Genomic DNA, 14,496 nt, shown 5'->3' on the forward strand with positions numbered 1-14,496 from the left:
CTTTATTCATCATACTCTCCTTTCCTGCTCCCCAGAGCCATGTAGCTTCCCCTACCCCACTCGGATTTTATCTACAGATGTCAGAACGTTGGTCACGGGCCCTGGAGATCAGTACCTTTCACAGGAAGGCAGAATCTATGAGTAGTCTTCTGTGGGTATGTGGGATCTGACTGTGATGAGCAGGGCCTTGCAATAGTTCGTGTTGAAGGGAGGCATGCAGGTTAGATGGCTGGTTGCTCTGAGCTCCCTTTGTCCCGGATGTCCAGTGCTTCATTGACCATCAGGATAGATAATCTTTCTGTGCTGCAGCAGAGTCTGAAGCTTATTTGTAAGTTTGCAGCACGTGATGTGATAAAGATGCCTGGAAATAGGATAACAACTGTTTTCTGCACTTTAGTATCATTCCCAGGAAAGACATGTATATTGGAACAATGTTGATATGGTGTCTGTGTCAGATTATTATTTTTTGAGCTGTGCGAAGAGGTGACTCTAGCCCTGTTGTTAATGTAGAGAGTAATTAGATCTTTTCAAACTAAACTTAGCTCAGATTTGCTCATTGGTTTGAACAGTCCCAGGTTTAAATCAGACCTCTGCCGACTGGGGAAGCACCAGCAGTGTTACCCGGTGCTATGTACTCCCAGCCAGTATGGATACTGTTTTTCTTGGGGGCACTGTACAATGACCCTAATGCAACTGGTTTACTAAACTACTCGTCAATAACTTATTAACCACATCCACAATGTTTTCCATCCTGCGAAGGAGCCACATCTGCAGCTGGGGGTAGGAGTTTGTAACTGAGAGGTTAGGAGCGCAACCTGACTAATAGCACAAGGGGTCTCAAAGGAGATTGTCATGTTCTAGGGTTGTGCATGAATTAAAAGGGGTACTCTCAGTTTCAAAACATACTGTAAATTAAGCAAGTAAAGAGAAGATAGGTTTATCAGAAATTAATATTAGCCATCACGTAAAGGATGAATGGGCACAGAAACGTGTTATTGTTTGAAGATGTATTTCTATTTTAAAGTCCTGCAACTGTGAGAAAAAGCTTGGTCGGGGTAATGACTTTGTTCCCCTTTGTTTACACAGCGTCCTATAACTTCTATCTGCTGGGGCCACAGGGATTCCCGTCTGTTCCTCGCCTCTGGACCAGCTCTCTACGTTGTTCGAGTAGAGCATAGGATCTCTAACCTGCAGCTCCTATGCCAGCAAGCAATCGCAAGCTGCTTGCGGGACGACAAGGACATTGGCAAGCTGATCCTGCCCCCTCGTCTGTGTTCATACCTCACAACTGCCTTTATTTCAACAATTAAGGTAAAAAAAAAACTGGTAGTTTATTGCAGGAGCATAAGACCAGAAAGTGCTTGACTTAGAATTGTTCTGTTATATGCCTTATAATGAATAAAACATAACTTAGAGGTTCCTTGAATATGCCTTTGTTAGTTGTAGGTGCTGCTCTTGCACTAGTTAACATGTTCACTCCATTTCAGCCACCAGGCTGTTCTATTTTGTGTGTATCTGAAGAAACCATTGCACATGATCGTGGACATCAAAGGCCTGTTATTGATTGCTTTGATGTCAAAGAAATGAAAACAAAATTCATTTTTCACCGCTGTGATTTCTGTTCTGCAAAGCAGACGCCTTTTCCATGTTCTCATGCTTCCACATGGTCGTAAAAGTTCTGAGGGAAACCGTTGAATGGCATTTGATGCTCTGCTGCCCCACTCACCCTCTCCCATTTCTCCTGCACAAAGCTTGGGATTCGGCTGTGCTCAACAGGGGCTCAGTTTGGTAGAAGCACCCAGTCAAGACAGAAGGAAGGGTGGGAGGGAAGAGTAAAAGAAAGCAAGATGGAGGTGGAGGCAGGTGGTAGGGTGCCAGGTATTTTTTTTTAATACACTGTGCAATGAAGGATGTTTACAGATAGATGTATGAGGTATATTTTGAAATATATTGGCCATGGAGAGTAAGTCAGAGGAAGGTAACAGAGGGTGGCAGGATCACATATATTTTCAATGATATTCGAGGTAAGGTAACCCTGAAAGAGGTTTGGAAGGGGCACAGAATGCAAATTACAGTTTTTTTATTAAAATTAATTTAGTGCAGTAGATGTAAGGGCAGATTAGGTAAGGGTAAGCACTCGGAAGTATTCCAAAAATCCACATCATGTTTTGTTTGGGTGTACTGTGACTTGTATCACCATCCATCTCAGGTCTGTGAGATTAGCCTGAAGCTGCAGGGAGCGATCGTAGCGTGTTATACACAAAAAAGTACTTAGGGTTAGTTGTCAACAGAAGGGTATTTTACACCTCTGTTCAATCGGACCCAATAGCACACGATTCTCATTCATTGTTTGATGTCACTTGGGTTCCTTTGGAGAAAGAAACATGTTGATCCTACCCATGTTCAGTTCTATACTGTAGTGATGTAATAGTTGGAACTACCCTGGTCTGTGTTTTTTTGTTAATGTACCTCCAAAGCACCTTTGCTTTGCCTGTGGAATCGAAATGTGAGGTTCATCTACACCTGTTGCCTTTAGTCCTAAAAAAGGCTGCAACAAAGGAATTGTTATAATATACCTGGCCACATCTCAAGTTTTCTTTTTTCACTATGTCATGTGATTTAAGACCTTTCCTTTGTGTCAGATATGGTTTAATTTGCTTAGAAAGGTCATGATCTTTTTTTCTTGCAGCCTCCCATTCCAGACCCTAATAACATGCGGGATTTCGTTAGTTACCCCACAGCTGGCAACGAAAGGCTGCACTGCACTATGAAGAGGACAGAAGATGACCCTGAGGTCGGAGGTCCCTGTTACACGCTGTACCTTGAGTATCTCGGTGGGCTGGTCCCAATTTTGAAAGGGCGCAGAATCAGTAAACTGCGTCCTGAATTTGTCATTATGGATCCCAAAACTGATGGGAAAGCAGGTATCTAAGAAATACATAAAATCCCTTAGTTATGTGTTGTTTAGCATTTTCTTTTGTTGATGCACATCTCGCACGTTGGTTTAAGTTTGGAGAGAGTGCATTCAATTTTCTATTGTATGATTTTGGGTCATATTTTAACATTGAACCTGAGCAATCATCTTCTGTAATTGCCATTTAGCCCATACTAAGCATACCACAATTAGACCACCCATCCAGCACTGTGTAGGCCATATGCAGACCTTGAAGTAATCTTGTAATTCCACCCACATATGGGGATTAATCACCAGCACAGAAAAGTGAAACAGAAAATTAGTTCCGGACTGCAAATAGTTGTGATTGTTCGCTGGTTGTTTCAGATCAACCAGTTAGTTAGCTTCATTATAATCACGATCACTACAAGGAGAAAGATAAATAGAACAGAGAAATAGGAAGACTAGAGAAAATACATCCTTAAAAGTTTAGAAGAGAAAGAATTAACAAAGCGCAGAAAAAAGAACAAAAGGGGGGATGAAAAAACAAACAACTGTCTGCCATCTTACATACTTATCATGCATATTGTCATTTTCTTTGTATTGTCATGAGCCAAAAGCACTGTTCCATGATTGCTCAGGGTATACCTTCTTGACTTCAGAATCTCAAGTTAATAGGCCAAGTCCTAAGGCCTGATTATGAGTTTGGTGGTCTGAGGACTGCCAAACCTGCGGTGGCGGTCAGACTGCCGCACTCCTGATAGTCCGACCACCAGATTACGAACCTGGCAGTTGGACCGTCAGGAGACCGCCACCATCACCAGGATTATGAATCCCATCTGGATGCCAGCAGTCGGAGTCGTGGTCAGCCATGTCAGTGCCGCGTTCGGCACTGCTGTGCAGAATACGACTGCACTTTCCGTCAGCCTTTTCATAGCAGGCTCCCTGCCATGGAAATGCTGGCGGAAAACCAGTGGTGGGGCCCACAGGAAGGCCCCTGCCAGCACTCTCGGAATTCGCACTGTCGTAGACAGTGCACATTCCGAGGGTGCTGTGTGCGATGTGATTAGCCTCGGCTCCCTTAAGGGATTCAAGGCCAATGCCGCCGCACTATCTCTGCTGGACTGACTGGCGTAAGCGTTGTAATACGATGTTTCTGCAAGTCAGCCCGGTGGAAACATTGTGATACGACCGGGAGTGAGGAAAGTCAGGTTGAAAACGGCCTCATCCCTGCTGGTTTGGTGGTCCCACAGTCAGTCCGCCAAGCTAGTAATCAGCGCCTTATTGATGCTTCTAGGAGAGCTGGCAATACCTCAGTTCTTCCAAGGATCAGGATTTGGCAGGTCATTTTGACCTTGGCGGTCCTGCCTGCGGTCGCGGTCAGACCGCCGACAGCGTAGAGGTGCAGGAACGCCAAATTATGACAGTGCAAGTGAACTGGCTGGCTGTTGTCATTAGTATACTTTATTTTGATGATGAATGATAATAAAAGTATATTCAGATAAAAAAAATACAAATAAAATTTGGAATTTTTTTAAAAAACATTGCATTTTTACAGCATACGATGAAGCTTAAAAAGGAGCCCAGAGTAAAACAGACAATATCGCCCTTAAGCATCGCTAAGAAACACAAAGCTGGTATGCATTTAGTAAAATTGTAACATTTTAACAGCGGATCAAAAGTCTTTTGTAATATACTTCTTAGAATTCAAAAAAAAAAAGGGGGAAAATGGAAAAGTGACCAAACAGAAGAACTGCCACAAGAACAAAGACAAACCCTAGTACTGCTGTATTAGCCAAGAGGGAAACATATCATGTGGCAAATTGTACCAGTTATAATTCCAATATAAGGTCTAGCTTCTCATGTCACACAAAGTACAACATGCTAGGCGGGAGAAAAAGAAGGCAGCAAAAACAAATCTTTTCAATCTGCAGATGATGGCAGCATAGCCCCTAGCTTCTGGCTCATAGCAGTTGAAACACATTGGAATTTATACATTTATGGCAGTGGAGCTATGGGTTTGCCTCCAAGGGAAGAGGATAAATTAATCAATGCACCTAGAGGTTTGTTCGTTTTTAGTTATCTAAATGCAAGGTTTGTGCTCCAGGCATAAGTAGAATCAAAAACTACTCATTTTCTAAGTTGTTACTGTTAATGGAAAATGTACACTCCTCTTTTCAAACAGACCCAATAGCGCACGTTTCTCCTTCATTGTTTGATGTCACTCCGGTTACTGTAGTGATGTAATAGTTGGAATGAGCCTGGTCTGTGTTTTTTTGTTAATGTACCTCCAAAGCACCTTTGCGTTGCCTTTGGAATCGAAATGTGAGGTTCATCTTCACCTGTTGCCTTTAGTCCTTAAAGAGGCTGCAACAAAGGACTTATTATAATATACCTGACCACATCTCAAGCTGAACTGTCGGGACCACATGACATTATGTGGGATTTAAGATTAGTTTCAAGGTCTAGGAATTAAAACTGAAACCAGACCTAGAGGAGTTCGATCCAAGAGGACAGTGTCATCTGCATTGAGTAAGGTAGGGATGGGTTTAGAGTCGAACCTTGGCACATCCATGTAACAGTTTACTAGGTAATCATTTGGTTTGGTGACAATAAATAAAATAGGGGCAAATGTGCAGCTTTGTCAGACACCACGTTATAAATGAAAATGATTGGAATATTCTTTATTAGGTTCAAACCTCACCTTAGCAAAAGGGCTAAGATACAAGTCTGAAAAAAGTTCACCAAAGCAGCATCTGGGCCCATCTCATGTAGCAGTTGACATAATTTTGATTTAATGACACAGTCAAATGCACAAGACAGGTACTTGAAGGATAGGTTCAAAGGGCAATGCTTGGCAATGACGTATTTCCCAATAGTAAGATGGAGATTTAGGCATTGCTCTAATGTAACTACACCCTTTCTGAAGCCCTATTGGCAAGAGATAAGAATGTTTGGTTAATAGGCCAAACGTTTATTCTGTTAAAAATAGTTCTACCAGTTATTTTGATTGTGGATTCGATGAGGGACATGGGCCTATAACAAGATTATAGACAATTGCCTTTTTAAAAATGGGAACTATTATTGATTCTGACTAAGAATGGGGTTGATGTTAATTTATTTACCAATAAAACATTATTACCAAAGCGGCCAACATATTTATGTTGCATTTGAATAAATCCAGGAGCACCCCGCCTAGAGGCTTTGCTGGAGGGACATTTTTGTGAAGCCAGTAGTACATCCTGGTAATCAAAGGAAAATCTGTTGCCAGTTTCAAGAGGTATAAAATACCTGGGGGCACTTGTTTTTATTTGAATTGAGTCTATATATTGCAGAAAAATGAATAAGCCATTGGTGGGCATTAATATGAGTGCTCACGTTGGAAAGAAGCACTGTTACTGGTCCTTACTGATTTATCAGTATGCCAAAAAAACTTCAGGGCTTTTTAATTTACAGGCAGATAGCAATAACTCCAAGTTACTTATTCTGATCTCATTTTTCCAGTTTTTAAATTAGGCCCTGTATCGGACGTGGCATAACCTCCTTTTTGTCCCTTGGCTTCTTAGAGAGAGCTCTGTGGAAATGCCTGTCGGAAAGACAACATGTGCCATCAAACCATCTAGGAGAAAGGGGCACTTTATTGGCCAAACAAATTTAAGTAGTGATGTGTAAATCGATCTACACAAGTCTGTAAAAGTTGCAGAAATGATGTCATGGGCTACTAAATTCATTAAACACACATTAAAAAAACGTACGTTGCACTTAACCAGGGATTCAAGAATCTTGCTACATCTAGGTACATTCCATGCTAACATCAGGCCGTTATCGTGAAACAGTTATGGTCCTCAGCATCTCTACACACCTTGGTGGTTGGAGATAAAATGGTAGCATTTAGAGAATTATGATTTCCCCCCCACCCCTCCCCAATTCTTAACAATTGTGTTGCAAGCCACACAGTAGTACGTAAGTCAACCGTGCAGAAAAATGTAGTCGGTTATTGAGACACAATCCTAACCTAGAAAAGTATGGACACTAGAAATGTAGTTACACTCATAGATGTTGATCAAATCTCGTATTAAAACGTAGTTTCCCTGTTTAACACTTCTGGAATCTTGTTGGGCGGTGGTAACAATGTTTATCCTGGGGATGTTAGGAACCTCCAAACCTTATGCACATATATTAGGTTTGCAGTTGAAATTGCCTTCAAGGATTATATGAAACACCTGTAGAGAAAACGTAGTGTGATTGGCAGATTATCAGTGATGTTAAATAGTGTACTGAAATTACAGTTATTTGAATATGAGAAGACATCATTGTAAAAATGAATGAGGTAAAAACTTAAAAGAGCTCTTTACAAAGAAACAGCTATATTATCTTTCTGCTTACATTTACAGGGGAAATAATAACATTTATTGAAAGCTTGAACCACATCGTTAGGCCCCTTTTTGCTTGGCCTGAGCTCACAGCAGGGATGGAATAACAGGCATAGTCATAAAAAGAAATGGTGAAGGTACCCCAAGGCTCTCAAATAATGACTATATCAAACAAGTTAATCAAATAAAGCCAATCAGATGATTGCAGTTTGGAATTAATACCTGCTGCATTGCAGCTAATAATGCTGAGGATGTGCTAAGAGAGCAGTGGATTAGAGGATACCTTGTAGCTCAAATTCTCAGTAACAAAGTTACCTTTATCGATCAGGGGTTAGCAAAAAGTTAAGTTATGCTGTCAATCTAACTTGTCAGTGTTCTGCAGTGCTGAGAATCTAATGGAAGTCTGCAAGGTAGAATCAGTAGACAAAGATAGAATTGTATTGTTGCATGGAATTGTAGGTTGTGTATAATGCATGGGTGGCCTGTAAAAGAAGGCATGAGGTACTACCACTATACAGCTACTTATGCCTACAGCTGCCTTAGATTGTGTAGCCATTTTAGATTGTGGTAGCAAATTACTGACATAGATGGGATTGCTAAAATTAGTAATCACACACTTCCCCTCCAGTAATTTTAAAAGTGGCTCAATCCATGAAATGCGTCTTGCGTAAAGAATGCTATTGAAATCGAAAAGTGTTGAAGTCCAGGTTTTTAGAGAGCCAGTGTGCAACTTTGTTCTTCGGTTGGTCACCTTCTTAAGGGAAGTCAGTGTGCAACTTAGAAATGTTTGCCAAAATGAGCACAAAAGGGCATGCTGCAAGTGGTAAGCTAGAGATGCAAGAGGAGACCGTAGTCTTGGTGCCACTCTCTGCCTGCCTTAAGCATTTCCGACAAGAGGCTTGTCAGGATTACAGGATTAGGGTTCAAATGTATCCCATCTATAACAGGAATCATTCCAGACTGGCTTTACAGAAATCACAGAAGGCTTAGAAGGAGTCTCAAAAGAGATTGGCAGGTGTCGACTTGGTGAAGGTAGCGTGACACAGAGTGGGATTACAATGGAATAAATCTTCAAACCGGTCAGCTGCGATTTAGTAAGATCCAGTTTATCATATTGAGGTTGCAAAAATAGACTGAGAAGATGTATAAATGGGGAGTTCTTCAGTAGTGCTAACGCTTATATCTCTAGTTATTAAGTTATCTAGTTATGATGAAAAGTGTGCACAGCCCTTTTTGCACTTAACCACAGGTTCAATATGGAGTGAAACAAATACTTCTGCCAATTTTGGTTAAAACAAATCCTTAAGAATTCCTAAAACATTATGTTCAGTTAGTTAACTTTTACGTTTATCAAAACTAAATGCTGCCAGTTTGGATATAACTTCACCAGTCACACAACACACATCAGGTTGAAATAGTAGATCTAACTAATATCTGGTTTGGGTCATGGGTTAAAAACAGGGATAGAATCCCTCATTGTGGTTGTTTATACTTGGAAACAGTCAGTGTTAAGGTATCCTTAATAACAGCCAGGTATCATTGAAGGATGATGGACTCCTTTCCAAAAGGTTACAGTGATTTAGGAAAACTGGTTAAAGACAAGAACTAAAAAGTCTTGTTAGAACTGGAAATTATGCCCACACATGGGATTGGATGGGAAGAGCTTTGAGTCATAAATTGTAAGCTTCTGTTTGGCATTCCAGTTCCTTTTATTAATTCATGATTGTATTGTAGAATTACCCATGAGTATGTATATGTATGTATATGTATATATATATATTTATATATGTATATATTTAATTTGGAGTGATTCTTTTTAGTTGTTTGTTAAACCATGCAAATAGTAGATGGTTCCTTTTACTATCCATATTATAAAACAATAACTTCTCACTGGCCCGCCTTGTATGTGCATTCTGTGGTCTGTGTGTATATGTTTTTGATTTGAACAGATCAGTGCCATTGTTATGCTATAACTAGACTAGAAAGGAGTGTGGGTTTTATGGAGCCACACTTAATCATGTTAATAATAATCAAATTCTTGTTGTCCTTCTTGACTGCTCTAGTTTTCTTTCACCTGGGTACCCTCAGATGTATATTTTACAATGGAAAGCAAAGGTTCTAGATCAATCTAGAGGATGTGTTTGGCTACAGGCCTCATTTCATGATTGAGCGCTGTGTGCCCTCGAGTGAATCTTTAGCTCCTATCGGAACTCTTTCATTAGGTTTGATTAATTTGGTCTGTAGCTCTGTCCGATTGCTTTAACAATCCAACGGCTTCTTCCACCTATTTTGTATCTACTGCTCAGATGCATTTGTTTTTTCTTACATTGTTCAAGGTATTATTTTATATCCGTTTCATTAACATATATAAAAATAAAAGCTTCTCATAGTCCTCAGTTTGGATACCCTTTAACTTGACTCATAGCATGTACTTGATTGACAAAGGTTTTCAAGTATTGAAGACTGACCACCAGTGAGGAGTACATTTCTCAGTAGGAATAAAAAGCAAAGTGGTTCATTGGCAGTTCTGATGGACTTTGGTTGATAGCACAGATGTTCATCATATTGAAGAGTGTATTCCTGAATATTGAACTAGTCCCAGTGTTCCACAAGGGGTCCTGCTTATCAAGATCAAAAACCTTACAAGCATTAGACCTATTTAATGCTTATCTGTAATGTACAGTAAATACCATCTTTGTTTGTACAAGGATCCACCAGACATAAATTCTCATTGGTCATTGTTAACTAAGTGCCAAATGATATTTCGGAACGGATGTGAGAGTTTCCACACTTAACTAATATTGCTTGATAAGATTTGGGGAGATTAGGACACTCTTCTGCAGTTTGCCCTGATCTGATACCTAGTTCGATTGAAAAGTGGCTGAGGTAATGATCCTTTCAGTGCATGCTTTCTAGACCTCCCAACAGATAGTATCCAGCACAATAGCCACATTGTTTTTTACACACTCTGCTAGGACTGTACTGGCTTTGGTGGTAAGTTGTCCTAAAGTGCTGTGTTGCCTGTTACAGGCTTTTTAATTGAGAGCAGTTTTTTATATTCTTTATGTACTGTATTGGTGAAGTTAGAGAATGCCTTCATTTTATCATTCTGGCCTGCGTACACTGTGTGACTAGTAGAAGCAGTAATGTAAGCACTTTTCTAGAACGCATTTTTTGTCTTTTCAGTCCTTCTGAGAAAGTAGTAGCTCCGCCACAGTTATGTATGCATCAACTCTGGATTTAAGTATGTAGTTATACACCACTTGTGCTTCTGCCACTATAGAGTGTGAGGAGCTTTTTCATGATTATATTCATATGACAAAGTTTGAAAATGCTTTCATCCTTTGTATTGCATTGCGTGTTCTAGTTCACTTATAGCCTTTTATTTTCTGTTTTTCCAGCAAAGCTATCTACTAATAAATTAGAACTAATAGTATCTGCTCAAAACTTACTCTCAAATTTAAACTAGAAATGATACACGCTGCACTTAATATATGCTGCAAAATCTGACAGTTGAGTGCTGTCTAGAGAATATGAAGCACTAATTGTCTACTTCTGGGAATTATTTGTAAGGACCAGAGTTGGTAATGCATAGTCAAGTTAACAGTGTGTGTGCTCAGTATAGCTTATAACAGTGTCTAATATTGACTAGTAGTAGGATAGTATTAAATCTCAAAAAGCAACCATGCCTAGCAGGATAAAAAGTAACCCTCAAATATACAGGGGACATAGCATGTCCTATGTAGTCATGTGTCTGAATATTTGTGGGGGGTTTCCGAAGACTGATGATATCTACCCCTAAAAAGGTTATTGGCAAAGATAGATTTGTCTGTTTTAGGAGTGGAAAGAATGGATCTTTACTGCCTGCCTCCTCAGCCAATGTTTGTTGTGTCTACCTGTATTTTTGCAGACTGCTGAAAAATGTACTCATCCCATGTAGTATTTGATTTGAAGGTATGACTGCCGTACCCGGCACTGTCCAAACAGTGCTGGCAGATCTGTATATGGATCTCCAGTAAACTGTATACTATGTTAGAGCTCTGTCTGTAGATTAAAATAACTTGCCCTGTCTAATCTCCATAAAACCATAAGCATTCCAAGACACTACCATACTCAGAATTGATTCTTGCACGAGTAGTCATAGAGCTCAGACCTCATACAATGTCATAGTTAATCATGTGAACCTAAAACCGAGTTGAGCTTGAGTACAATATGTTTTCCCAGCTCTTGCATAGTCCTTAACCACTGCCCCCCACCCACCCCAGCCTCCCCTTCTCACCCTCCACCTTTCCAAAATAACCTTAAACCTGGATCTACTGTGTGGGAAGGATTCTACAGAGGTCACCTATGGAGAGCTCATCCAGGCCTGATTAAGGATCAACACAGTAGATTTGATAAAGCAATCTGTTATGTATCTGCAGATGGGTGTATTATCATTTGTCATTTTAGGTAGCCAGACTGGACTTCATAATCAATCGTCTTTCTATCACGTCAGTCTCAATAAGTCATAACAGGGTTGACAAGTTTTCATAGCAATTTTGAGGCCTCTTTGGGCAAAGTGTCACATTTACACACAGCAGACATCTTGCTCCCAGTGACTGCTAGACTGAGTGTCATATTTTTAACTGAAAAATACAGCCATTTTTTTTAAGTTGGAGACATTTAAAATCAGATTTTTTCCATATTATTAATATTTTTTACATAACTTTTGACTCCACTTTGAATTTCTCCCATTAAAAACAAAATGTTGTATCTTTGTGTTATACATATAACAGTGCCACAGATGGTGAAAGGTATGTCCTGTGCTACATATGACAAAGGCTCTTATATACTCATACATCCCATTCATATGCACACATGTTCATACATCCCCAAACACCATGCTGTCACGGACACACATGGCAGCCCTGTCATCGTGCCCCTTGTCAAAGTATTTTGTTCACAACATGGTCTTTGGATCTATGGACATTAGGCTTGTCTAGTCAATGAGACTGGGCATGGCGGTGTCTGGTAACATTACACAAGTGACTTGGCCATCAGTAGCTCACAGTGATTTTTACTATTCAGAAGTAGCTCTCACTACAGAAAAGGTTGAAGACCCTGCCTTGGACACTAACAACTCCTTTTCATATAAAGCCCGCTAATAGGCACCTCATACTGGGTATCACAAATTCTGATAGCCCCTCTGAGGCTCTTTTCCAATGCACATGCTTCAGTGTTATGTAGAATTCTAATGTGGAAAGGAATTCTCACATCCATGGGTCCGCACCACCTTGAAAAAGAAGGGAATGTCCCCTTTCAATTGTGTCTTGCCAATTACTTTATATCATTCAGCAACTCTAGAAGGTAAACAACCCTCAAGGTTCTTTGTGCAGATGGCACAGATTATATAATACTACTGCCCTGGCCACTAGTTATCAATGTATGATCCATCCTGCATCACCATTGTGCAATCCCCATCTACACTTAACTGCAATGCCACCTGTCAAAAAATTAGTAGTATTTGTGCCCTGTTGAAATAGACAAATCTATATTGATGCATCCATTTCAACCTTGTTCTACGATGTGCAAGACAATTATTAAAGTCTCTCTCAAATGGATAGCCTAATCACCTGGGCACATGTGCTATATATACCAAACATGCACAACTTTTGTTATCAGTATTTTCAGTGCCTGCCCCGCACTAGTTCATCACTTAATCCTAATTGCTAAATTCATGTTTGTAATAAAAGCAGTGTTATTTGATTTAGGTTTGTTAATATGTTCTCTTTTTTTCTTTTTCATGTTTCCTCCTGCTAGATGAAATCTATGGAAACGGATTGATTTCCACAGTTATTGACAGCTGTAACTGCTCGGATTCCAGCGACATTGAACTGAGTGATGACTGGGCCGGCAAGAAGTCTCCTAAAATTTCAAGAGCTAGCAAGTCTCCCAAACTCCCCAGGTATCTTGTTTATATTATTTTATACCGCTTGTACAGCATCCTATTATTTAGTCAATGACATGTTTCTGTATGTTCTTGCATGTGGATTAGCTTGCCTCTGCAATTACCAATATTTAGAAGTGTTCTCTTTCCAGCGTGTGCAACACTACTAACCCATTTACCTATTCTTTTATGATCAGAAATAAATACTTGTGCCTTTAATTTTTCTAATAATTCTTTCATGGTGATCTATATTTATGCTGACTCATGTATTTTCCTAACTTTTTTAAAATGTTTTATTTTCCAGTTTACCAAGGATAAGGAACAACACATTAATTCTGGGCCTCAACATGCTAAAGGTTGCAATTCAGCGGGATAATCTGCATTTTGTGTTCCAGGGTGTTATAGATGGTTATATGTTGAAACCATGAGTGCTTCAACCCTAATTTTTAGCATTATATATTATTTTGCTTGGTCAGGGAAAACTAATGTTTAACCCGTTGGAATATCGATACCATCTAGATTTCTGCCCCGTTATTGCAAGAGCTTTGTCCTCCCATTTCTTGCTCTGAAGTCGGACACAACGAGAGTCACTCGTCCCTGTTGGTGACCACTCGCACGTCCATAGATCCCGGAGCACAGCTGCATCCACCGGGGCCATTTTCCCTGTTTCCTACATGCCGTGGCTTGATCCAAGCCCATGCACAGGATTAAGGGGCATTTCTTTCCTGCATGCTGGTATCCTCGCAATCGCAGTAATAGATATATGAATTGTGCAAGAGTTACTCAAAAATGCAGTTCCTTGAAGTCGATAGCTCCACCTGGAGCTATCAGGGCGTCGCGACCCACAAAACCAACAGTTCTGGCGGCCGCGGCATCGCAGACAAGCTGCGGTGTCGGGAAGACCCGCAAACAGTACCTTGGATTTGCAGGGCGTCGTGATCCTCACAGTGAGCTCTAGGGAGCAGCATCGCTGGTGTTGCGGTGTTAGTTCCAGAGTCGGTGCGTGGGTCGAACTCCATGCTGATGAAGTCAGGAGCGCTGGCGTGGATGGCGTTGGGGTCGTGGAGCGAAGCAGGACGATGCGACGTGTGGTGTCCACTGGTCACAATGCAGGCAGGGGCTCGGTAACGGCATCCAGTGGCATCGGTGAGACCAGGGCTGCAGTGTGAAGTGAGGCGGTGCGACATGCGGTGTCACCAGGTCACGGTGCAGGCAGCAGCGCCGTCATTGCTGATACGCTGTTGTCGGTAGGCCCAAGCCAGCGGTGCGGGACAGAACGGTGCTTCGTGACCCTCACAAGCAGT

The 14,496-nt window shown here is 40.8% G+C and overlaps 1 protein-coding gene across 2 annotated transcripts in view; it reads left to right on the top strand.

Annotated features, from left to right (window-relative positions):
• Window positions 1-14,496, top strand: part of TULP4 (TUB like protein 4) — a 682,961-nt gene that overhangs the window by 518,582 nt on the left and 149,883 nt on the right. For both annotated transcript variants that reach the window (XM_069234583.1, XM_069234584.1), the window contains exons 8-10: window positions 1,087-1,311; window positions 2,690-2,924; window positions 13,066-13,210. In XM_069234583.1, coding sequence (XP_069090684.1) covers window positions 1,087-1,311; window positions 2,690-2,924; window positions 13,066-13,210 — 605 coding nt within the window. The remainder of the gene's footprint in view (window positions 1-1,086; window positions 1,312-2,689; window positions 2,925-13,065; window positions 13,211-14,496) is intronic.

The sequence above is a fragment of the Pleurodeles waltl genome, chromosome 5 (assembly GCF_031143425.1).
Source record: "Pleurodeles waltl isolate 20211129_DDA chromosome 5, aPleWal1.hap1.20221129, whole genome shotgun sequence".
Taxonomy (NCBI): Eukaryota; Metazoa; Chordata; class Amphibia; order Caudata; family Salamandridae; genus Pleurodeles; species Pleurodeles waltl.